At 32.1% G+C, this 24,839-nt stretch overlaps 2 protein-coding genes across 2 annotated transcripts in view; one reads left to right on the forward strand and one right to left on the reverse strand.

The window, feature by feature from the left end:
* LOC148311157 (sortilin-related receptor-like) overlaps positions 1-19,718 on the reverse strand; it is a 46,748-nt gene extending 27,030 nt beyond the window's left edge. The window contains exons 1-5 of the mRNA XM_088257144.1: positions 19,397-19,718; positions 12,701-12,955; positions 4,402-4,563; positions 2,288-2,533; positions 926-1,185 (exon numbers count right to left, since the gene is read on the reverse strand). Coding sequence (XP_088113270.1) covers positions 926-1,185; positions 2,288-2,533; positions 4,402-4,563; positions 12,701-12,955; positions 19,397-19,648 — 1,175 coding nt within the window. The 5' untranslated portion in view covers positions 19,649-19,718. The remainder of the gene's footprint in view (positions 1-925; positions 1,186-2,287; positions 2,534-4,401; positions 4,564-12,700; positions 12,956-19,396) is intronic.
* Positions 19,719-19,855: 137 nt separating this feature from the next.
* On the forward strand, positions 19,856-24,370 carry ics (ras suppressor protein 1). The gene is made up of 6 exons (XM_088257146.1): positions 19,856-20,021; positions 20,775-21,065; positions 22,189-22,271; positions 22,829-22,943; positions 23,032-23,164; positions 24,051-24,370. Exons 1-6 carry the CDS (start codon positions 19,877-19,879, stop codon positions 24,133-24,135), a joined length of 852 nt encoding a protein of 283 aa, XP_088113272.1. The 5' UTR covers positions 19,856-19,876; the 3' UTR covers positions 24,136-24,370.
* The last annotated feature ends 469 nt before the right edge of the window (positions 24,371-24,839 follow it).

Raw genomic sequence — 24,839 nt, forward strand, 5'->3', positions numbered from 1 at the left:
GCTATATTATTTATTAATTCAATGCATTTTTGGGAACCATATCTTTGGTGGAAAATGAAAAATGGTCGAGAGAAATTTTCAACACTTTACATGAGGTCGCTTATACCTCTTTACATTTCCAACAAAAATGTTATAAAAAAAAATATCAAAAAGTTTGTTCAATGAATATTATTCAAGGCAAATGTAACATGCTATACCTCATTTCATTTGATGAGAACAGCAATTCGAACAAGGTTTTCAGATACACAAAGATTTAATTGGCCTGCGACCCGTGGTTGGCTGGTTTAAGTTATCAGTTAAAACACAGTAACGTTTAACATTCTATCCATGATTGACAACCATATTACTAAAAAATTTTAAGTTGTGCATACTTGAAAGATATGGTTGTTAATCATGGGTAAAATAGTGAATCTTAATGTATTAAGTGATCACTTAAACCAGCCAATGACGAGTCAAAAGCCCTGTAAGTATTTCCATATTTTTATCTCAATAATGTCATCACCTCTGTTGAAATAGCAATAAAATCTTGTTAACAACTCCATTGTGAAATTAAATTAATTATTTGTATATGTATGAATATTTGAAAATACTTAAAATTTTAATGTTTACTGAATAAATATCATGTGAAACATATAACAGTTTATATGTGAGTGTAGCTTAAGCTTTATAATACTAACAAAAGACAGGAGTTGAATGTGATGATACAATTTGACAGGCCGGTAGCTGGTTTCGTCAAAGGAAATAAGGTTTAGTTTTAATTTCATCCGAAAGAATTAAAATAGACAGTACTTTTAATCGTAATTCAGAAAATACAGTAAAAATATTACACAGATGCTAATGTTTACTTATACCGATAAGGATAGGTTATGTAAGCATGCTTCGAGAATGCGGTTTACAGCTAAGCACATAGAAATGTTTGACTTACGTTAGCCAGCTTTTATTCCAAGTGCTGTTCGGGAAGTAGCACAATATTGACTCTAGGCTCAGCACAAACTTGAACTCCGTGAAGTTTCTGTTGATCTCAGACACGTAGAGGTTAGCCAGCGTGTCCGTGTGGGAGACGGACACGAATATCCTGTTGCCCGTCACGTCGGAAATGTGGAACTCCTTGAGGTCGAGTTCCGTCTGGAATTCTGCCTTCACAAACTCTCCACGTTGATAGGAAACAAAGAGATCCAGATTGCTCTGCAAAGCAATAAATAACATTGTAATTATGATCAAAGTTCTATCTGGAATTCTGCCTTCACAAATTATCCACGTTGATAGGAAACAAAGAGATCCAGATTGCTCTGCAAAGCAATAAATAACATTGTAATTATGATCAGAGTTCTGTCTGGAATTCTGCCTTCACAAACTCTCCACGTTGATAGGAAACAAAGTGATCTAGATTGCTCTGCAAAGCAATAAATAACATTGTAATTATGATCAGAGTTCTGCTGGAATTCTGACTTCACAAACTAATCGTCTTTGTAGACTGTTGGGGTCAGCTCTCCTCGTCCTCAGGTTGGCGGTCCTTCTATCATGGACAATATAAAATATTTTGAAATAATTCTTGTATATTTTGGTCTGCCTCCAAAGCGTGGCGGTAATCACATTTGGCTGCCATGCTGGAGGTCACAGGTTCATTCCCAGGGGGTCAAAATAAACAATTCTCGCATTTAAAATCTTTTTATTTCTAATATCATTTAATCAGTAAATTGTAACATTATTTATATTCATTGCACTGTTTTGTCATATTGGAATAAATACATTTAATTTTTTCATTAATTGATTCGGCAGTCATTTTGTGGTAAAACCTATCCATTTTTAAGTAAAATTTTACTTAGTAAATACCACTATTTCTTTAGATCTACTGTGACACATTTTATTTAACCTATATATGTAATTTATTATAACATTATCTTAAAAATGCTCCCTCAAATACAAATAAGCCTCATATGAGACCATTCTGAAATTCCTTAAAATTAATCCTAATCAATATATATTGCTGTGTCTTTAATTTACGTAGGTAATTGTAAAGGTTACATACATAAATTCCATAAAAAAAATTCTTATACTTATGGATAGTAAAAAAAATCGTACAAAAGGGTTAAAAAACATGGTCAGAGCTATATTTTTCAACATAGCGCATGAAATGCAATTTTTATTTGAAGATCATTTTTTAATAGCATATTTTAACAATTAGATAATGATAGAGCATGGAGAAGTGCTAAAGTGGGAATGATACCTTTATGGTTAAAACACATGATTTATACTAAGTAAAAAAATATTTTAAAAAATCACTCACCTGTCCCGATTTCTTTGTGGCAAACATGAAGTCTCCTTTGATCTGGAAATCCTGTACATCGTCGATGATCTCCTTGAAGGTGTAGTTATCAGGTCTCGGAGCCATAAGGACGGCATTGGAGCCATACGGCTTAGCCCTCTCTACGTAGAACTGCAAAGGACTGTCGGGACCGGATGACCAGTAAAACGACTTGACATATTCTTCGATAGACTTGAAGGTCAGCCCACCATCTCTGGTCAGGTAGAGCTGGTGAAAAAAATTCCAACATTTTTCTTATTGTATATTAATTTTATCAACACATTGCAGATGGGTATTTTTTATGCCTGTGGGCTACTGGTGACGGGATTTGATAATTTTGTACATTAGTTTAGACTTTAACAAAGAGATTGGTATGTAATATTCATGTAAAAATATTAAATAATTCCTTATTTTCTGACTTTGAAATGAGGCCAGCTTAGAAGGTAAAAATACCCGTCCCATCCTTAAGCATAAATTGACCGAAAGGGTAGAAATACCTTTCCAGTCTTAAGTGTGTTAAGAAACCTAACAAATTTTAAATAAAAATAAAATGATAAAAACAATACAGGGTCCAATAATATACAGTACCAATTTTCCGGGATGGATGGTGACATCCCATATAACAGATTTTCAGGTTAATCCAAAAACATGAAAAAAATGTGAACAAAGAGAAATTTTACCAAAGAGAAATTTTGATTAGAATTTTTTTTTTTAATTTTTAGAAATTTGAAACAACTAACCTAAAAATTTTTAGTTCGCACTTAAATTTTAAAAAAAAAGTATAATATCACAAAGTATTGTTTGGATTAGAGGTGGGTAAGATCCAATCATTTAGAAGATCCGCATCAGTGAATCTGTAGTCTAATACCGAAACAATGGATCTTTTGTCAGATAAATCGGATCGGTAAGGCTTGAGAATTTTTATCACGATTATTATAACGACAATGAAATAAAATAAAAAGATTATCAAGGTGTTTTACAAATATTTTAAGCCATAAAAATGACATAAAAGTGAGATACTGTTATTCTTACACTGCGGTATATGTGTACGGCCCGCGACACGTGTTTCGACAATATAAATACTATTATGAAATAGTTTTGTTTTGTGAAATATTTTTTCATTTAACTTATAAATAAAGAAAACATTTATAAAATAAAATATTTACAACTTAAGAAAAATAAACACATAATTGACAGTATATTATTTAGTACATTATTATAGAATAAATTTTAAAAATGAAACTGCCTTTAAATTATAACTTGATGTTATTGAATAATTATTATTTACAATCAATATTGAAGAATGATTTTTTAAATTATTTTTTATTATTGAAATGATATTCCGCCATATCATATTAATTTTCCAGATGCGGCACCAGATTCAACTTATTTTTAATCAATAATATAATAAATTTTAAATATAGACTAATGTCATTGGGAATAACCAGATGCGCTAATATTTAAAAACATGTTTATCAATAATACGATATGAAGTAATTACAGGATCTCATAGGAATTGAAATAAATATCATAACATAATTTGTTTTCACAGAATTGCATAATATTTTAAGTATGTATTTTCAAAATCTGCTATATCAACATGCTTGAAATTAAATTAACAAAATATTTAGGGAAAATAATTATCTTAAACATTTCAAGTACTTGCGTTTATAAATTAAGATAGTTAAATTCCTTATAAAAATAAAAAAAATACAGAAATAATTTAATATTCCCTGAAGAGTTATTTGGAGCCTATTTTTTTCAAGTCATTAAATGTAAAGAAAAAGTTTTTTTTTTCAAATGTTTCTGAATTTAATTTATTGCTATGTATTGTAATTTCACTACATTTTTATATTTTTACTTATTATTTATTTTTTAATTCATGTAGAGATAAAGAGATCAGAAAAAAACTCATTTTATATATAAAACTATGTTACATATTGCATATTAATTTGTTTGTTTTTATTTTAAATTGTATTTATTTCGTTCCAAATCGACACGGGAAGTATGGTGGCCATAAAGTATGATCATCCATCCATCCAGCATAAATTTTGTAATATTGAATGTAAATAAATAAATAAATAAATGATTCTCACCTGTCGCATTGCGTCAACTTTGTCCAGGATAACAAATGTATAAGGATCTTCTTCATCATAAGAGATGTCACTGGGACTGAAAGTCAGATTCGTCCTTCGGATTGTGATTCCATTATCACTAGTTTGGAAAAGTACTTTGTTTTTGACGTCGGTGAAAACACACTGAAAGAAAAAGCTGGATTTAAAAATAAATATATGTAAAAAAATGTATTTACAATGTGTTTCTTTTGTTATTGTAAAAAAAATGTTTTTTCTTCATCTTCTTCCAACCCTTGTCCGCACCCAATGGTGCATAGGACACTGCATCGTATTGTTGCAATGTTAAATTGATTGTTACTTACACGAGGGCAAGTTGATCACTCCTGCGTTTCAAGGACAAGTCCAGGGTAATATTAAATAAATATTGAGAGTGTAAAACCAGTAATATTAATTTCACCACCCCCTGGGAATCGAACCAGGGACGACATCAAAAATATGAAAAACTTTTATTTACTATATTATTTTTATTTTTTATATCCCTTTAATATTGAATTTTTAGAAATCACAAATACATATTGTTTTAAGGTAGAGAATTTTTATTTTATTTGTTTTTTCTTTAAAAAAATCTGTTAAAAAATGTATTTAATAACATTTAAAAAAAAAACACAATTAAACCGCCCTACACGCGTGCCTAAAATATTGAATGCAATACACAGAGAAAGAACACCTAGCAAAAAAGTACACCAGTTCTGTCCTAAAAGCACCTATTATGGCAAAAAAGATTCAGGTATTCATAATTCTGTAAAAAAATATGATTTTTTCTACAGAATTAACTCAGAAAATAACCCGAGAGTATGGCAGTTAAATTGAAAGGATGTTAATTTTTCACATATGGTATGCAAACAGGAAATTTCATTTGTCAAATCCAAAGTCCGTAAAATCGAGGTGTTACTATAACAATAAAAATGTATACAGTTTGAACCCCGTCACTGTCGCTAACCAAACAGAATGAGTCAATAAATAATAACAATGAAGTTTGCCCGATAAGTCACAGTAATTTAAAAATACTAAACAAATCAATTCCTTAAAAATTGATGACTAAATATTGTGGTCATTATTTGTGGTCATTGCTAGCATATAATGTAGAGCTGTGACTAATAAGTGACTGTTACATTTTCGGTTCCTTGATTGGGATAGTATTTGTTACTTTTTGTCAAATATTTCTATCTATATGTTTTTGATGTTGTACGGAATGTGGGTATCTTGGTGACAACAACATAGCCGCATTCACGGGCATACCTGCAAAGTTAGGCAAGGGTGTTTTAGATTTGTCTCTTCTAGAAACCAGTCACTCACTTAGAGCTACCGAGTAATACTTATTTATAATAAACCAAAGCCAAAGTACTAACGAGTTTTTACTGATCTTTTTCATCACCTTGGTTGGAGCTACAAACACGGACTACCCAAACAAATTTGATTTGCATGATTGGCTTTAAATCAAGGGTGGCCAACCCGCGGCCCGCGGGCAGAATGCAGCCCGCAATGCCCTTAGGTGCGGCCCAGTCATGTATGAGAATTTTTTTTTTTAATATCCTTCCGAATATATTTAAAATCATATTTAAGTTATTAAAACCAATCAAGTTTCTGTAATTACATGCAATGCATATATTCTGGTGAAAACAAACACAAATCTCGCACTGCGTTGCTATTGATAAATTGGTTTTCTTTCAAATAAAATCGGTAATATTGTTTGATTTATGTGTCCTAATCAATAATTTTGATTGTTAACATTGATAAAAATGTTTATTACTATACACATACATTTTTTGTTGGTTCAATGTATCTTCTCACATCTGGTCGTAGTCTTGTTTTTTTGTTGTTGTTCACAATTAACCTGATTGTACTTACTGATTACCTCTGCACTCAAATTATTTATAAAATGTTCTAACAAAAAGAAAACAATAATTATGAAATTCGATGTATTTTCTTTATTGATTGTCTGTATTATTATTAAATAAATAAAAGTGATTTTTTCATGGTAATATTTATTCAATATTACCCTGGACTGGTACCTGAAGCGGAGGGCTGATCACCTTTCCTTCGTGTGTAAAACGATCAAGATATCTCTGCGTTTATATGACGCAGTGCCCTATGCACCATTGGGGTGCGAATAAGGGTTTTATTATTATTATATTATAAGTCTGTATGCGACCCTTAGGAAAATTTTTAGTCAACGATGCGGCCCGGGGTGCAATTTGGGTTGGCCACGTAAAGTGTCCAAAAGAAGTTTTTGAGGTATCTCTACATGAGAGAGTACGGCTATTATCCTTGGCTCTACCCGACCCAGTTTCTCCAGGGTATGCTTGGCTACAATAGTTTAGAGACTAGAAGGAATGCGTATTTGATTACGCATTTTTATCGATTGTTGCGCGGTATGATCGATAATCCTGAAATTATCCAGAGCATTGGTCTGTATGTTCCCGATAGTTACCTAAGACAGCGTCGGCATAGATTGTTTCAGATTCCTATACACAGGACCAACCTGCCGATGGTTATGCCTGTAGGAAGAGCTACCGCTATGTTGAACAATATCACATTGGATATTGATCTGTTCCATGTGTCCGAAGGAGTTTTCCGAAGCGAGATTCTTCTACACATTTAACAAGAGTCTTCTTGTGTAATTTTTATTTGTTTTTTTAATATATACGCCTTAAATGTTTGTTTGTAATGTATATATTAATTATTGAATAAATTGAATTGAAATTGAATTGAATTGAAATTGAAAGTACTCTATCTGCAAATCGGTTACTTTACAGGAGAGAGCTTAGAAGATTTTTTCAACGTATTTTTATTTATTAATTAACGGTTTTATCTGAAATTCTAAACTAGTATCAAACATTTAAAAACACGATAAAATAATGTATTAAATCGTTTAAAAATTTTATTCTTTGTCAAAATTAAGTAGTTAGCGTTTTAAGAGTTAAACTCATTTCGAAAATTCGATGTAGATAGCGCCTTATACGCCTGAAAACTAGGTGTAATTTATTTTATATATATTTTGTTTGTTTATATATGTAGATAACGGTCAGTTGATTAGATACACCAAATATCTCAAAATTGACTAAAATGTAGTTAGAGCACTTTACGTAGGGCACGTTGATATAAACCAGGGGTGTTAGTTGAAGTTTGCCGGTTTTTTCAATAAAGAAAACGCTTAATTCTCAAGGGAATCTCAAATTTTTTTATTTATGAAATGTTGGTCATATTCTCAACAAACGAAAATATTCCAACCATAACATTCACATTTACATACTGCAAATTAACCACACTCACACTTTGCGCTCCGTGATGGCCAAATTGTCATTGTGTTATGAGTGAGTCATTCCAATTACTGATAAAGAAATACCCACAGAGGGGCTTGATAAAATTTGATAATTTCATTTCAATGATCATTCTTCATAGTGCTCCACAATGAAATTTGTTGTATAGCGATGGAGCCATTTCTTAGAATTGTTTATTAGACTAACGGGAATTTACTAACACAAGGGTAAACATGATATGCGTAATCTGTCTAGCATCCTGTAGGGATAAATAAAAAAATTAAATACACAACTCGAATGTCATTTTATACAAGGTCAATCCTCAGTGTTTGTTGATTTATTATTCAGTTTTATATGTTCGCTTATTATAATTTAGCTTTGAAGCACTAATTTTGTGATTTTCCATTTTATAATTAAAATGTGATTTTGTTTTAAAATCAATATAAATATTTTATTATAACTCAATTATAATGTCTACCGGTTTCGACCACTTGTTTATCAAGATTAATACTAAAACACTATCATTTCTTTCTTTTTTTCATTCTAACCCTTATATGCACCCGATGGTGCATAGGGCACTGCATCATGTAAACGTAAAAACACTATCTACTTAACAATATTAAAAATATTTTGATGGCTAGGCAAAGGAGCTTGGGTAGATCTCAAGATAAAGAAGCGGTCAGCTTCGAAACCGGTAGACATTATAATTAAGTTAAAGTAAAATATTTATAGTGATTTTAAAACAAAGTTATATTTTAATTATAATTTGCTTATTATATTATCATATTGCAATAAGATAAAAATACATGGTGTATATTTCTAATATGTTTCATTTGATAATGCTTGTGAAGCAATGAAAATATACATATTTTTAAACTATGAAACTACATTTTGAGTGTGTCCAAATACTTTTTTACAAATCTGGATTATCTCCAATTAGGAGTTATTTTTCATATTATTTTTTGACATTTCAACATAGATGGAGAAGAATATGGAAGTATGGGTAAGCATTTACAGGGCTTACGACTGTTATAGGACATGTTACACATGTGTAACATTCACCAATTCTACCCATGGTTGTCCTTCTTATTTACATAATTCTTCCTTGGTTTTCTTTATCTCTTCCCCTCAACTCCTTACCTGATCTTTCTTCCTTTGCCTTCCTTGTTTTCATCAATTTACAGATTCATCAATATACCATTCATACTGTGATTATGTGTGTAAGTTTTTTGTAGTTTATACTTTTATGCACAAGCACCATCTGCCCTCTAAGATGAAACATCTTGAATTTTAAGAAAATATTTTTTCATCAACTGATTCGGCTTTCACTTTGTGTTAAAATCTATACATTTTTAATTTCAGTTTTACTTAGTAAATACCATTATAAACGATGTTTGAAAATGATGCAGAATGCATCGAAACACGTGTCACAGTAGATTTTAAGAAATAGTGGTATTAACTATGTAAAACTGAAATTTATATATGCATACGTGTCGGGTTGTGGTCCCGTGGTTAGTGTCGCGGGCTCTTAAGTCAGAGTTTCTCAGCTCGAACCCACTCTACCACAATTTGATACCTATTTCTAATAATGAGCCGCTTAGGCTCACAGAAATAGTATGAAATTGAAACATTTGTGTAAATAATAAAAACACAAATATTTCTCTTTTTTTAAAATAAAAAAATATACATATGTATATATAGCCAGATTGGAACTCATTTGTTCTATGCAGTGCTAGACTACCAAATACTAACAAGAATTTAGGAAAAATCCAAGGAATGCGTTAAATATATTTCCAACCATAGGTACATGAAACTGAACCATTTGTAACAAAAATGTAGGTCGAAGATTTTCCTATCCTCCATGGCATAATCTCACTGACGATATACGTTAAAAGAAATGGTTATAAAATTCCGTGATGACAACAATGCAGCCATATGTAGGCAGGGACACAGAGATGAATATAATCATCTTTATTGAATGATTACACGTGCTTACAACCAAGTGTGGGGACACACTATTGACCCACCCAAGGAATGAACATCAGACACAATATAAGATAAGGATAAAAAGAGCACGGATACACAAGGATATTGTTTTGTCATCTATAATATTAATTTAGTAAATAAATAAAAGAGTCGATTTCCGCTGTATGTCCACGAGTGTTTTTCACTCGCACAGTTTTTAAACACATTGTTTGCGGGAAACGCTCAAAAGCGTAATTTTAAAATTATCCTTCAACTCTAATGTTTCTTTATTCTTTTCTTTAAACCCTCATCCGCACCCGGTGGTGCATAGGGCACATTTATTTTATTATTACAACATTATGCAAAGTGATCACTTAAGCTGACTAATGACAGGTTAAAAGCTTAGGGATCCATATTTCTTGCAATATAAATAGATGCTTTGCCTCCGTTAAGACAATATCATGAAATATAGCGCACTGGGGTTGAATTCCAAGTGGAAGTGTTATTAAAAAATAAATAAAATATTGGAAATGAATTAGTTTTTCATATTTTATAATTTGTTTAATAAGTGACCATTCTTCCTTAGCAACATTATTAAAAATACAAAAACAGATATTAGAGAGGTGGTGAAAATATTAAATAAGGCCATCTGTTTTAATAGTCATTAACTAATAATTTGGTAAAAATAATAATGATAACAGTGTACTAAAAAACAAATTTAAGATATGAAGCTAGGTTAATGATACCTATAAAAACATTTTTTTTTATACATTTACGAAATTTAAAAAAAAAAACCAGTAAGTATTGGAGATAAATCATTATTTAAAAAAACAAAACTAAGCTGTGAGATCAAAATGCCTGCATAGACATTACATTTATACGAGTCATTCCCAACGAGACTGGATTGAGAATTTTTTTTAAAAATGTGGCTGGATTTTAGTGGCTCAATCACAGATTCAAACAAATACCGTTGTCTCAATTCATTGGAGACCAATACGGGAAAAAAAATAGAGTAAAACATATATATAATGGACCAATTGAGGGAAAGGGTTGTTCACTAAAGCCGAAAGTCCGTTATGTAAAAATAGATTTAAAATAACTCTTTTTGTTGAAAATATGAACACTGTATGTAGATATAAACAAACAATACAAAACTCTTTTAATTTATGTATTAATTTTAAATCAAACACAGATTTTTTGAGTCTACTAAGTTGTATTTTATTAACAAAAACACAAAAAAAATTTATTGTGACAATTGTTTTGGCGTTTGATAATGCCCTAACAAGGCGAAACAATTGTCACAGTATAATTTTTTTAATGTGTTTTTGTTAATAAAATACAACTTAGCAGACTCACAAAATCTGTGTTTGATTTTAAATTAATACATAAATTAAAATGGAGTTCTACAAATTAAACGCCTAATCAATAAATATTACAAAACACAACTAAAAGCGTGAATCCCCAGACAGCGTGGCAAACACTAGTGTGCTGATGTGCCGAGTTGAAACCTACGCATAATTATTATCTGGGAATCTCCTAATATACTATTGCTCTAGTCTACGACCAGGACGGCATAATGTCTCAAATCCTAGTGATAAACGTATGAAGTGGTAATCATACCCGCTAATTTTTTATTTACATCCGGCGACAATTGAATTTAAATATGTATAATATTAACAGGACATTCTTAATTTCTTTTACATTTGTCCAGATTTTTGGTTGGTTATATCTGAAGTTCGTTAAATAGAGTTCCTTTATATCGAAGTTTTACTGTGCTACAACAGTTTCATGAGTTTGACATTTGCGGAGTAAATTAAAGGAATGACTTTTTGTCACATTGAGTTCTCTTCTCTGGCTAGCAACCAACCCTCCACATAGTTTATATCTTTAATTGTTTATTTATTATTAATAACAGCTTAAGGTTTGTGTATTTAAAACACAGTGTTAAAACAACAAAATAATACTGTTATCAACGCATAAAATCATAACATACTGATAACTGAAAAGCTTTCAAAGAAATAATGAGAATTTTTACATATCCTATTTGCGTCATTTACAAATAATGGTTTCTGTTTTATGAATACATTTAAAAAAAAAATAGCATTAGTTGATTTATAAGGTTTACTTATCAATAAAAAAAACTGTGGTTAAAAATCAATATTCATTAATTAATCAAACATGCTGTTTAACTAACATAAAATGTTTATATTGAATGCAAATGATAGGGGAATGGTAGAAGTAGCGATTTGTTATTCAAATTATTTAATAAAAAAACATTACCAATGAAAATTGAAAGGAAAATTTTTCTATTACAATTACATTAAGGATTAAGATTAAGTATATTAAGGATTATTTACACAAGGCCAATTTTGATCCCTGTCATGGTAAATGGAATATTTGCCATACCAGTCCACTAAGCCGTTCCAACTAGCGGACTGCCATGTAACGGGAAAAGCCAATCCAGCGCGTGAATGATGGAGTAAACTATTTAAGCCGAATGTTAGAAAGTGCTCTAATTCAATGGATCACTTGAAGAATTGAACCGAGGACATTTCAATATCTTGGTTTATTTACATGCGACCAATATTGGCTTAAATTGGTGGAATGTCTTAAAAATTGTACGTGTTTTTGTATTATCGTAATCACAAACTGTAATCTAATTGTGGTAGAGCTGTCTTGAATCTAGAAACTCTAACTTACCATAGAACCACAACATGACTCACCGTTTTTTCAACATATTTCACTCAAAATATTTCGACCATTCGTAGTGTAATGGTCAGCACGCTCAGCTACCGTTCTGGAGGTCCCGAGTTCGATTCCCAGGGGGGGTCAAATGAATAGAAGTGATTTTTTCACTGTAATCTTTATTCAATATTACCCTGGACTGATACCTGAAGCTCAGGGCTGATCACCTTTCTTTCATGTGTAAACGATCAAGACAACACTGTGTTTATATGAAGCAGTGCCCTATGCACCATTGGGGTGCGGATAAGGGTTTAAAAAAATATATTAAAAATAAAAGAGTAAAAACTTACGAATGACGTGATCTGGGGATGGTTGTAGAACTTATCGAGCTGTGCGTATTCATCGCTAGGCTTGTCGCCCAATTTGAAGCTCTCGGTCTTGTTTTCAAAGGTGTCACCGTAGTCGTAGGAGATGTAGAGCGAGGACGGTATGCCCGGCCCGGAGCTGGGTTGGTTGGGGTCGCGCGCCAGGCAGATGATCACGCTGGAGCCCTCCCCCACCCAGTGGACCATCAGCTGCTGGTGGGTATCATTCAGATGGTTGATCTGGAAAGGATAATCAGATGAGATACTGATCAACAATGATGCCATGTTCTCTCCGATTCCGCGTTACATGTTGGCCAATGCTTTTGAAAGTATACATTTATTTAATACATTGTTATCCACCTTAAAGTCTGTACCTTCTCAGCATTTCTTCTCCATGTTATAATGGATTAATTTGAACGTTGTGTTTCACTCTGTCTCGCTGCTCGCTGATAATGTGTGAAGGAGAAGTGTATTTACCAGTGCTTACTATTTGTTATTTTATTTTATTTTTAAGACTTTTTGTTTCTTTATTAGTGTATTTTTATATTAGATACTGTATGTATGTATTAATCATGTTAAAGGCCTTAGCCATTCAATAAATAAATAAACAGCTCAATAACATATTATTTATCGATTCGGCATTAACTTTGTGGAACGGCATATTGATTTTTTTTAAATTAATCATTTGTAGAATACCACTTAATGAGTTTTATTTGATTACACACAACTAGTTTCGAAAACTAACATGTTTTCATCTACAAAAAAAAGTTATTGTTGAAAAGTAAAAGTACTTGGTGAAAAGTAAAAGTAAATGTTTTACTTTTCACCTATAGATGAAAACATCTGTTAGTTTTCGTTAAATAAAACTCATGAAGAGGTATTGTACAAGAGTAAATTTAAAAAAAAATCTATTTTAGCTTCACAAAGTGGTCAACAGATGGCAGTTCATTCTGATCTATGAGATACAAAGGTGGTTGTCAAAATATAACATACAACTACAAAAATTCGGGAAATGTGGACGTTTAATAATGGGCAGAATGTTGATTGGCACATAAGTATATAAAGTGATCACTTAACCCACTCAATAACTGCAAGCCGAGTAAATGGCCACATTTTTGTATAAAAAACTATTCTGTCCATTTTGAGACTTTAATATTTTTTTAATATTATCTCAGAAGTAATTTTTTAAAATTATTTATAAAATTAACAGTTAAAATATATTTTTTTTAATATGTAAAAATAACAACAAATAAACCAATCAAAGATTTCATTAGTGATTGCAATGAATAATAAATTAACACATTGAATATAAACTAAATGAAAAAGAAAACAAACAGAAATTTTAATGTAGGAGTATTCGAATGGGAGGGAAGGGGGGTGTAGGAAGTAGTAAGTTATAAACAACTCATAGAAATGCGTTCATTCCACCTAACTATCAATTTAAATTAATTGTTGTTATCGTCTGCTGGTCAATATATTGAATAAACAGTGCTCATTTTCCTTGTTTGTAAAAGAAAATAAAGAAATACATTAAATAATATTTTTTCTTTGAATTATGAGTGATGCAGATACAATATACACGACACTAAATGTTTTTGGCTATCTGTAAATGGTAAAATTTAATTTAATTAACCTTTCCCGCACTGTTCATCCAAAAATTACACGTGATCCGAAGCGGGGTACCAAAAGACCCCGGTTCACATTTGTATGGAAGTTGTATTACGCAACTCGTAACTCAGAGTCACAGACTCCATGTCCTTTCCAGAGCGCAGCCGGACACCAGCTAAGCGAGAGGTCGGAAATCGGATCGAACAAAAAGAGTAATCTTACTGTCTTGCTTTCTTCTAAAGGTGGAGACTGACCAGAGCATTTCGTCGTAACATCGCTTATGGCGAGCATCACCGAGCATTCGAAACTATGGATACTGACTGCCTGAATGCTCGCATTGTAATGTGTTACGTTACAAAAAAATGCTCCGGTCAGTCTCCACCTTTATGGTAATACTACATTTATTAGAGTGAAAGAAATAACATGTTGCTAGAAGACAAAAAAATTAACATGCTAATATACAAAAACAATATTTTGAAACATTGAACGATTTTAAATTATAAAAATTAAAATTCTTTAATATTATTTTTGAGATCACAAAAATATGGAGTAAGTAGCTCTTATAATACTAAAGTTATTGAATTAAAATTCATATATGGGGGATTTCGATCCCCCTGTTCGAGCTAACTAGGTTAGAATTCTACCCAGAATTTCATTTTAAAAATCATTCTAATATTTTTCAAAACATTTTGTCAATAGCATGCTAATTAGGTTCTTTCAGGCAAATATATTTTTTCAAAGCGAGATTACATATCAACACACCAGTATGTTGATATTGCTTCACAGGCTAATGAAAATTGACACCATTTCCTGGAAATGAGTAGGGATCAATTGTACTCAATAATTTAAAACTGTTCAAGGCTAGAAGGCAAAGGTTAACATTGTGTGTTCAACTAATGAATTGATAATGCTTCTGCTATTGGATTAATAACACTTTACATTTCAGATATTCAAAGGGTTTCCAAACTCTTTGCCAAGCAGACATTGTACAAAATTAAAAATAAAACAAAATTAAATATTACATAATTGATATCTCTAAACAATAACATGAGAATAATATGATGATAATGATAGATAAATAATAAAAATAAAACATTGGCGATTGGTCTCGGGGCGTCGAGTAGGCAGAGTCTGGGGTGGGGAGAGATAAGCTAAGCCGACATAGTGTTACGCGTTCTTCTTAATCTCCTTAGGCTGGAGAATGACCGAGATGTTGGGCAGGACGCCTCCCTGAGCTATGGTCACGCTAGAGAGCAGCTTGTTGAGCTCATCATCATTTGGGATTGCGTGATATTAACACATTTTGTTGCATATTGCTTATGTTGCAACGGTGTGCAAATTTTTGTGCATTTCGGTTACCTTTGACGTCATATACAACAACAAAAAACATCTTAAAGGTCAAATTTCTTAGGTCATGTTTGCTTTGCTGTGTTGCGGATAGGTGTCACTATAATACAAAATATTATCATTCGGTTCTGGTTTCCAAATATGGCTAAGTCATCATTTTTTCCATGCTACCTTATATTGCCCGTGTCAAATTACATTTCTTCAATAAAGGTTGCCATAACCAATGTGTTAATAAGATGGAAATTTGCAAGTCTGGGCATTTACAAGCACGACCTATTGTTATTGGCAGTTAAACGTGTTATATTATAGTATTTTTTTTTATATTTACCATGTTTTACTAGCGATCCTTACAAATTTGAAAAAAATGTTTAGTGCGCAAAAAAGAGAATAAAAATATATCTGCCGATAAGCTTAATCAGATGGCTTAGTGGGTCCACATAGTAATAATAATAATATAAATATAAATACAAATAAAAATAATTAATTGCGGTACAATAAAGAAGAAGAAACGTCCGCCCCCGTAGTGTAATGGTCAGCACGCTCGGCTACCGTTCTGGAGGTCCCGGGTTCGATTCCCAGGGGGGGTCAAATAAATATAAGTGATTTTTTCACTGTAATATTTATTCAATATTACCTTGGACTGGTACATGAAGTGGAGGGCTGATCACCTTTCCTTCATGCGTAAAACGATCAAGATAACACTGCGTTTATATGAAGCAGTGCCCTATGCACCATTGGGGTGCGGATAAGGGTTTTAATATAATAATATATAACAATAAAGAAAACAAAAATAACTGATTTCTTTACATGTGTGACGTATCAATCACCATTTTGCCTGTGGTTAGTTAGTTCCACAAAGTTCAACTAGGAATTAGTATTTAGTGGATATTTCGAGTAACTGAGGAATTGTTTATGCTTATCCATGTTTGAATAGAAATGTATTATGTCTAAATGGGGATTGATCAATATTTGTTTTTTTAAATAAGTTGTACATTTTGGAAATAAAAAGATCACTATTCAAATATAAGAAGTAATACAACACAAAACTTAAATTTTTATATTACTTTATTGATTATCAATTATCAATTGTTCAAACTATTTTATTGTTCATAATTTAATAAAAATTTGACATACATATTGATATACTGATTTTGAATTTCATATATAAGTACAAAGACTTGGAGATATTCAAAAACATAGAAAGAAATGAATTATGAGAAAGTAGAACTGGTAAACCTAGAGTAATAAATAGCCTTGAGTGCTTAGTTTATCTAGTAATGATAATGAACTTTACATATAAGGATATTATTGTTTGTAGGATAGAGTGAGTATAGCATTATGATAACACAATCAGCAGTGTCAGACTATACCAGCCATTTTTTATTAGCAAATAACAATAATTATTTATCATAGACTCGCAATTTTCACAAATATAATAAGCATATAATTAATATTATCGTGAGAGTATTAATTGTTATTTAATAGGTTAAACAATATTATAATTGCGAAATCGTACTTTGAAAGGAATAAAAATATTTTAGGTTGTAAGAAACATCAATAAAATGTCATAGAAAATGTTTTTTTTTAAATATAGTTTGTGTAAGTTTAATGCTTTGCTTGTACCATATACAGGGAAAAAAGGCCTTTACGGATTTGTCACCTGGTGTGGGCACCTCGGCAAAGAATAGCTCAAACTTATTTTACCGTAGTAACGGCGGCAATAGTAGATTTTTTTTCACTCTATATCCACTTTCATATCCATGGATGTAATGGAGTCTACGTGATAAGCATATTGGGATTAATTGAACGGAGAGAGTTTGTATCTCAAATCTTACTGACAACATTTTGCTATCATGAATCGTCACACTGTTCTCCAATTTTTTTCCGGAGACCTTTTTTATACCCCTTCTCTTAGTTTAATAAGCTCTATGATTCTTATAACATGAATGGATGAGCCGATAATATCAACAGATCAATGAATCAGTGAATTAATTTATTTGTGAACTAGTAAACCAGTGAACGAGTCCGCGATTGTGAACGAGATTCATTTTAACTGGGATCTAGTCACTCAATCAAAGAATGTGAACAGATCATTAAGATCCAATCATTAACGAACAACCCTCGTCTACAATACAGTAAATTTAACAGTCAAAAATATATATTCTTTTTTTTATCTTCCGTTTAATCAGTCGTGACTCACCAATAGAGTAAAACTCAAACACGGTTATTTTTTATTTAAATTGGCAGCACCTATGTTAACATACTTATCAAATATTTACATGAATGTGCTAAAATTATATACTCTAACCTAAGAAAACATTGTGTAATCAATGGCAAAAATTATACATGATACACAATTTATTTGTTGAGATGTTTGGACATGTGGAGCGTATGAGTGAAGAAAGAACGGTTAAACAAATTTATGGAGCGAATGTAGTTGGAAAAAGAAGCAGAGGACGACCGAGGAAAACTTGGCACAATCAGGTATGTCAAATACTTGAAAGCGGCCGGGTCAGGAGTCGTAATAATCGTAGGGTATGTATGAGGAGATGCATGAATGTAGAAGAGGCAAAGAATGTTTGCAAAGACAGAGTGGTGTGGCGTTCGATTCTCTCTGCCTACCCCTGCGGGGAAGCGGCGTGATGGTTAGTTAGTTAGTTAACACAATTTATTTTTTAGCTAAAAAAACAGCTGTTTCCAGTTTTTGCCTGTAGGCTTTAATGTGATCCACGGAAGAAATGCAAGGAGATATTTTTTATTATTATTAGACAATGTCTTTTACTGGCCATTGTTCAGGTTATAAAAAAGGTAACCTTGCAACAACTTGTTCAAACAGATTAAAAATGTCCTTACATTGTAATAAAAACTGCATATGTTGATGCACACAATATGATACATGTGGTAAATATGTACGTACAAAACATGGGCCATATTGGGTAGGCATCGACAATATTTAATTCTACAGGGCAAATTCCAATTTAAAAAAGACAGGAAAAGAAAAAGATGTGTTGTATGGAAAATCAAAATCATTACTGATGTCATCAGACCGGTGATGATGCCTGTAATGACAAAACCCGGTATATTAATATCATATATTTTTAAATTATGCACTGCATGCTTATTAATGCAATGAACAGCAATGCAATTAATTGTTGACTCATATATATGCAGTACACGTATGTACACAGGTGTTCATTCATAAAAAATTGACAAATCATTTTAATAGAATAAGGGAATGTTATATTTGAGGCACTCTTATAGAAATTTTAAAAAGTTTGTTTAATAAAAACTTACTAACTATTTTATTAATACATTTTAATAAAGTCATCTATCGATTTCGAAATAAAATTCATATCATATTTCATTTGAAATATTAAAAAATAAAAATTCATTGCCCATTTTTGTAAAAATATGTTCAGAAATTTACCCAACATTGTTTTGTGTAATATTATTTATTAAAAGAAAAGTATAATATTGCAGTCTTTGTTAAAGATAAGATAATGATTGTCAAAATTTCACACGATATTTTTCATTAGTCATTGCGATATTCACGTGACCCATCATAACAAAGAAAAATAAATGAAAACGCAAATATCAATCTATTAATAATACCTTCTGATAGGAACCAACGACGCAACTAATTCGACAACAATACGAGTACCAGCATAATATACCAAACGTCATGTACAATAAATACGATAATTGAATAAGGAAATAGTTTATTACCCGGGTGGTGATGTTTCCATCGGGGTTGCTGGACGGAACGTCTCTTTTGGAGCGTGAATGATAGAAATCATCATCGTAACCGGCGTCAAAATCACTTCGATCAAAAACAGCTACATGTCGCTTGTCATGTTTTACGTCAGTTTTATATAAATGCAATGTATGCGAACCGAAACCATGTCTATCGCACAAGCACTGCAAACTAAACAATACTAATAATAATAACGGGAGAGCAAAAATCTCCCGGTCAATCATTTTATTTTATGTAGTACACAACCACTAAGCTTCCAATATGGATTAAATATGATTGATAAAACTAATTTACGAGAGAAATAGTTCCATAGATCAAATTTTGTACGATTCAAAATAAAGTTCATAGACAAACTAATGATACCATATGAAAAAATGGGGAAAAATATTTTTTCATCTTTTCGATATCGTTTGACAGCTGTATTTCCTGAAATTTTCACGTCTGCGCACAAAATGCAAGCTCCAGTTTCCTGTATTCCGAATTCGAGCAAGATGTCAAAATCCAAGAAGGCTATCGATGAAGCCAAGGAAAATTCAAATCCCGAGTTGGATTTGGTGGATAAAGGGATTTCAAACTTTGAGGAATTGCCTGGATTATGTGAGTTTTTTACACAGCTGCAACAACTAGCTCTTTATGACCAAATAAGGAATCTTGTTTTGATTTGAATTGTGGGCGGGACCTGCCCTTTCCGTCAACGATGTTATGACATATTATCTAAAAATAACCTACAATGATTTAAACGGCTGACTTAATTATTAAATTTTGCTTAAAAAATTACTTTAAAATGTTGCATGTATTCCAAATTTCAATATTTGTATACATTTTGATTAAAATATGGAGATATCCGTGATTTCAAGGTGTCTATAAATTGCATTTGAGTTATTCTTATCACCATGTTTTTTTAGGTGTATACCAATTGTCACACCGTGTATTAATTCACGCATTGTATTTAAATTATGAATTACATATTTGTTTTTCAAAATATTCCCTTTTTCCTTTATAACAACCAAAAAAGTTCTAGCCCTACATTATAACAACTTACAAAACAATGGTATTCTATAGCAAATCTATGGTATATATCTAGTTATAAATACTATTTACTTGTTATAAAACAACAATTATATAGTTTTTCCCACTTTTACCTTACAAAGTCAATGCTGCCTCCATTGATAATAAAAACTAACTAACTAACCATCACGCTGCTTCCCCGCAGGGGTAGACAGAGAGAATCGAACGCCACACCACTCTGTCTTTGCAAACATTCTTCGCCTCTTCTACATTCATGCATCTCCTCGTACATACTCGACGATTTTTACGACTCCTCCCTAAATAGTATGAATTGGTTTCCAGTGAACATGGTAAACATTACCAGGCTAAGTCTGAGTCACAACAAGATTGCTGTCGTTCCGCCCGGTCTCGCCAACCTGATCAACCTGGAGATACTGAACTTCTCCAACAACCACATCCGAGAGCTGCCCGTCAGCATGTCGTCCCTCCCCAAGCTGCGCATCCTCAACGTGTCCATCAACCGGCTGGACTCTCTCCCCCGAGGGTTCGGAGCCTTCCCCGTTCTCGAGATCCTCGACCTGACGTACAACAATCTCAACGAAAACACCCTCCCGGGAAATTTCTTCATGATGGGTGATTTTTACTATTTTATTTATTAATATACACTACAGCAGTGCTTTTTCCACTTACGACACACCAAAATTCTTCCTAGAATTCCGCGGCACACCAAAGGATAAAAAATATAGACTTGAAAAATTATTTTCTTTAATAATTATTCTTTACTACATTACGAAAAATAGACAAAATTATTAAAAATAATTTGTTATTGTGTATAAATACATGATGAATAATTATACATTATAAATGTCATTAATTTGACTGCGGCACACCTGTATCCGGCTCGCGGCACACCGGTTGCGGAGCACTGCACTACAGCATTCTATCATTTTTTGACATCTCATCAAAGATGAAGAAGAAAATGGAAGTCTGGGCATTTACGGGGCTGACGACCGTCATAGGCTGGTTTAAGTGATCACTTTACACACGTGTAACATTCATCAATTCTACCCATTATTAACAACCACACTACTCAAATTATTGGAAGTTCCATATATATATGAACCAATTTTGAAACATTGTTCTTGAATCACTAGAACTTCACTAGAGACATCTATTTGTGAGATGAAAAAGTATTTGGACACACTCAAAATGTTGTAAATTCTATTGTATTGTGGGAGTGTCCCTTAGAGACAAAATAAGGAGTTCGCACAGTCGTGGAAGCCTGGGCGTAGCAGACATCAATAGGGAGTTAGAGAAAAGACAATTGAGATGGTATGGGCATATAGGATGCAGAGAGCGCAAGCATGTTAGAAACCAGAATAAATCTTAGGAATTCTCGATTTCCAGGGGTGTGATGGTAAACTATTCACAGTTTAAGGTGGAGACTGAACGCAGCATTTCGTCGTAACGTGTTACGTTACGATGCGAGCATTCAGGCAGTTAGTACACCGAGCTGAGCGCTCCATCCATGGTTTCGGATGCTCGGCGATGCTCGCCGCGAGCGATGTTACGACATTATGTTACAACAAAATGCTCCGGTCAGTCTCCACTTTCACTCTTTAAAAAATCGGTGTTTTTATAAAAAGCAACACAAATGTATACAACAGGTTGTAAAAAAAAATTCCCTGTACAATTTTGTATACAGCTCTAACTTTTTTTAATAAATTTTTATAAATATATTGTTGTGTTGTTCTAGAAACCCTAAGAGCCCTGTACCTTGGTGACAATGATTTTGAGTACCTTCCGCCTGGTATTGGTCAACTGAAAAATTTACAAATCGTAAGTATTATTTGACAACCATATTGTAAACCCACCTGCTATGTTAAACTTCTCGGAGCTTCACTTCACGTGTGCATAATATATGATTGGCAACATGGTGCAATTGGCCAAATTTAGAAATTGGGACCAACATTTTAAAGGCCTTTTGAATTTAATTGAGAACAATCTGGGTTGTCTATGACATTTGTGAGCCCGGCTGGAAAGGTTTTCTTGTGCATAAAGTTTAGTTATTATTCTTGTGAGTAGGGGACAGTGTGACCATGTAAATGCTTAGTAAAATAAGAACTAAACTTTTGCCACTACTGAAAATCACTAGAATAACCAGATGGCGGCCATTTAATTTGCAAATAGGTGCGATAAAATTAATATGTTAAATTTGGTCAAAATATAATATCGTTAAAGGAACTCAAATATTGTTGACATTTTAACTAATCTATGGTTTAACACAATACGTAAAATGGATACAGATGTACAGATTTACATATATTATTGACAGTGGAAATCAAAATGGACATAATAACATTTCGTCAACCTCAAATATTCTTTTTTTATAACAGTTATCTCTCCGAGAAAATGATTTGATTGAATTGCCAAGTGAAATTGGAGAGTTGGGAAGATTGAGAGAATTGCATCTTCAAGCCAACCGACTGGTCATGCTCCCGCCTGAAATCGGTATGTGAATACACTACAAATACATAATTATTGATCTTAAACCATGATTTTTCAAATGTATTTAACTAATTATACTTTTTTTTCAAAGGTAATTTGGATCTGGCTAGCAACAAGGCGATGCTGAGAATTGAAGGGAACTTTTGGGTGCCTCATATTGAAGATCAATTGAAGCTTGGGACTTCTCACGTGTTGGATTATATAAGATCTGAGACATATCGCATGTAAGTTACACAAAATCTCTATCTTATAATTGGCATTAAATGTCAATGAAATTTTGCAAACCCATACAACAAAATAATGCAATTTTTTGTGAAATAATAAATTTTTACAAATAATTACTTTAAAAAATATTTTTACAAAATCTATGCATATAATGAAGTAATTATGTTTGTAAAGGATTACTAATCATTTATTATTAGATTAAAACCAATATTTTTAGCTTTTCCACTTTTTTATTTGACCAGCGACAGGGTTTCGTCGTTACCGACATCATCAGACTGGTGATGTCGGTAACGACGAAACCCGGTCGCTGGTCAAATAAAAAAGTGGAAAAGCTAAAAATATTGGTTTTAATCTAATAATAAATTAAAAATGCAATTCCATCACGAAGTGTCAGTGGATAATATAAATCGATTACTAATCAGCCACATTGTTCAGGAGGTTGTATATTCCGTACAATGTTTGCTGAAATATGCTGATGTTTGACCAAAATCGAACTGACTTCACCATTCCTAACTCCTCAACTTATTTTGATTTTGCAAAACATGCAATTCAATATCTTGATCATTTAGAAAGCTATGTCTACCTGTATTTTTACACATTAGAACATAACAAAAAGTAGAAGGCATGCTGTGATCAGTTTGCAACGTGTAAAATAAAACTATTTAAAAATATAAAACAGTTTACTGCTAGTCTATGACAATATAAGCAGATGTTGAGGTTATATTTCTATGGTTGACCCTATTCCATGGTCAAACATCTATGGATTTAAACAATTATTTGTACACAAATCTCCCATTCTGTATATATTGGCGATATTTTCCGGAAATGTAACTTGCACGAATGCTAGAAGACCACCGTTTACACAAGTTTTATTTTTATTTACAGCCTTTACAATCGTCACTTGTCTGCGAAGCCCCCACCACCGCCACAAACCATCGACAAGAGTAAAAAAGCAAGCCGTGCAGGATAAATCCACACTTGCCGTGCACTAAATGTTGGGATTTTGCAGAAGAAAATCTATGAACAACTGCGATGTGGTACACTGATAATAGTAACGGCATTTATAGTGCTAGATATCCACCATTGTCTGTTCAGCATGGAAGTATTTTATTTTTTAATCGAATAATAACTAATCTCAATAAGAACTACATGCTTAACAAATATATACATTAAGGAGTTATAATCACAAATACATATATACAAAACTAAAATAACACCACCGTTATAAGTAGAAACTTGTTAAATCAAAAAATTCTTTTGCAACAAGTATGGCATTCACAAATTTTCTTTTCTATTAATTTAGATTACTGATTTCGTTGACTGCTTTTGTTATTTTATGGACAAAAAATATGATTTTCTGCCCAAAACCATTAATCAGTTCATATAATACAATGTTTTTAATAAAATTTATTATTCTTCTTCAATTTGCTGATTTTAAATACAGCACATATTTTCAGTTATTTAATCCTTTTAATTTTAAATTAACAAGCTTTAACTTAACTAAAAAAGATGATATCAATAGTTTATTCATTATGTGTATTTTATTACACATCTTAGTTTTGGTTTAAATTGTAAACAAAAAACTTTTTGGTCATATTTTAGAAATATCTGTAATTAGATGCTAAACAATTAAATACTATTATGTTGGAAAACTGTTTTATACCTATTTGGCTG

The sequence above is a fragment of the Brachycentrus maculatus genome, unplaced genomic scaffold (genome assembly GCF_059751285.1).
Source record: "Brachycentrus maculatus isolate JH-2025_06_01 unplaced genomic scaffold, ASM5975128v1 h1tg000071l, whole genome shotgun sequence".
Lineage (NCBI taxonomy): Eukaryota > Metazoa > Arthropoda > Insecta > Trichoptera > Brachycentridae > Brachycentrus > Brachycentrus maculatus.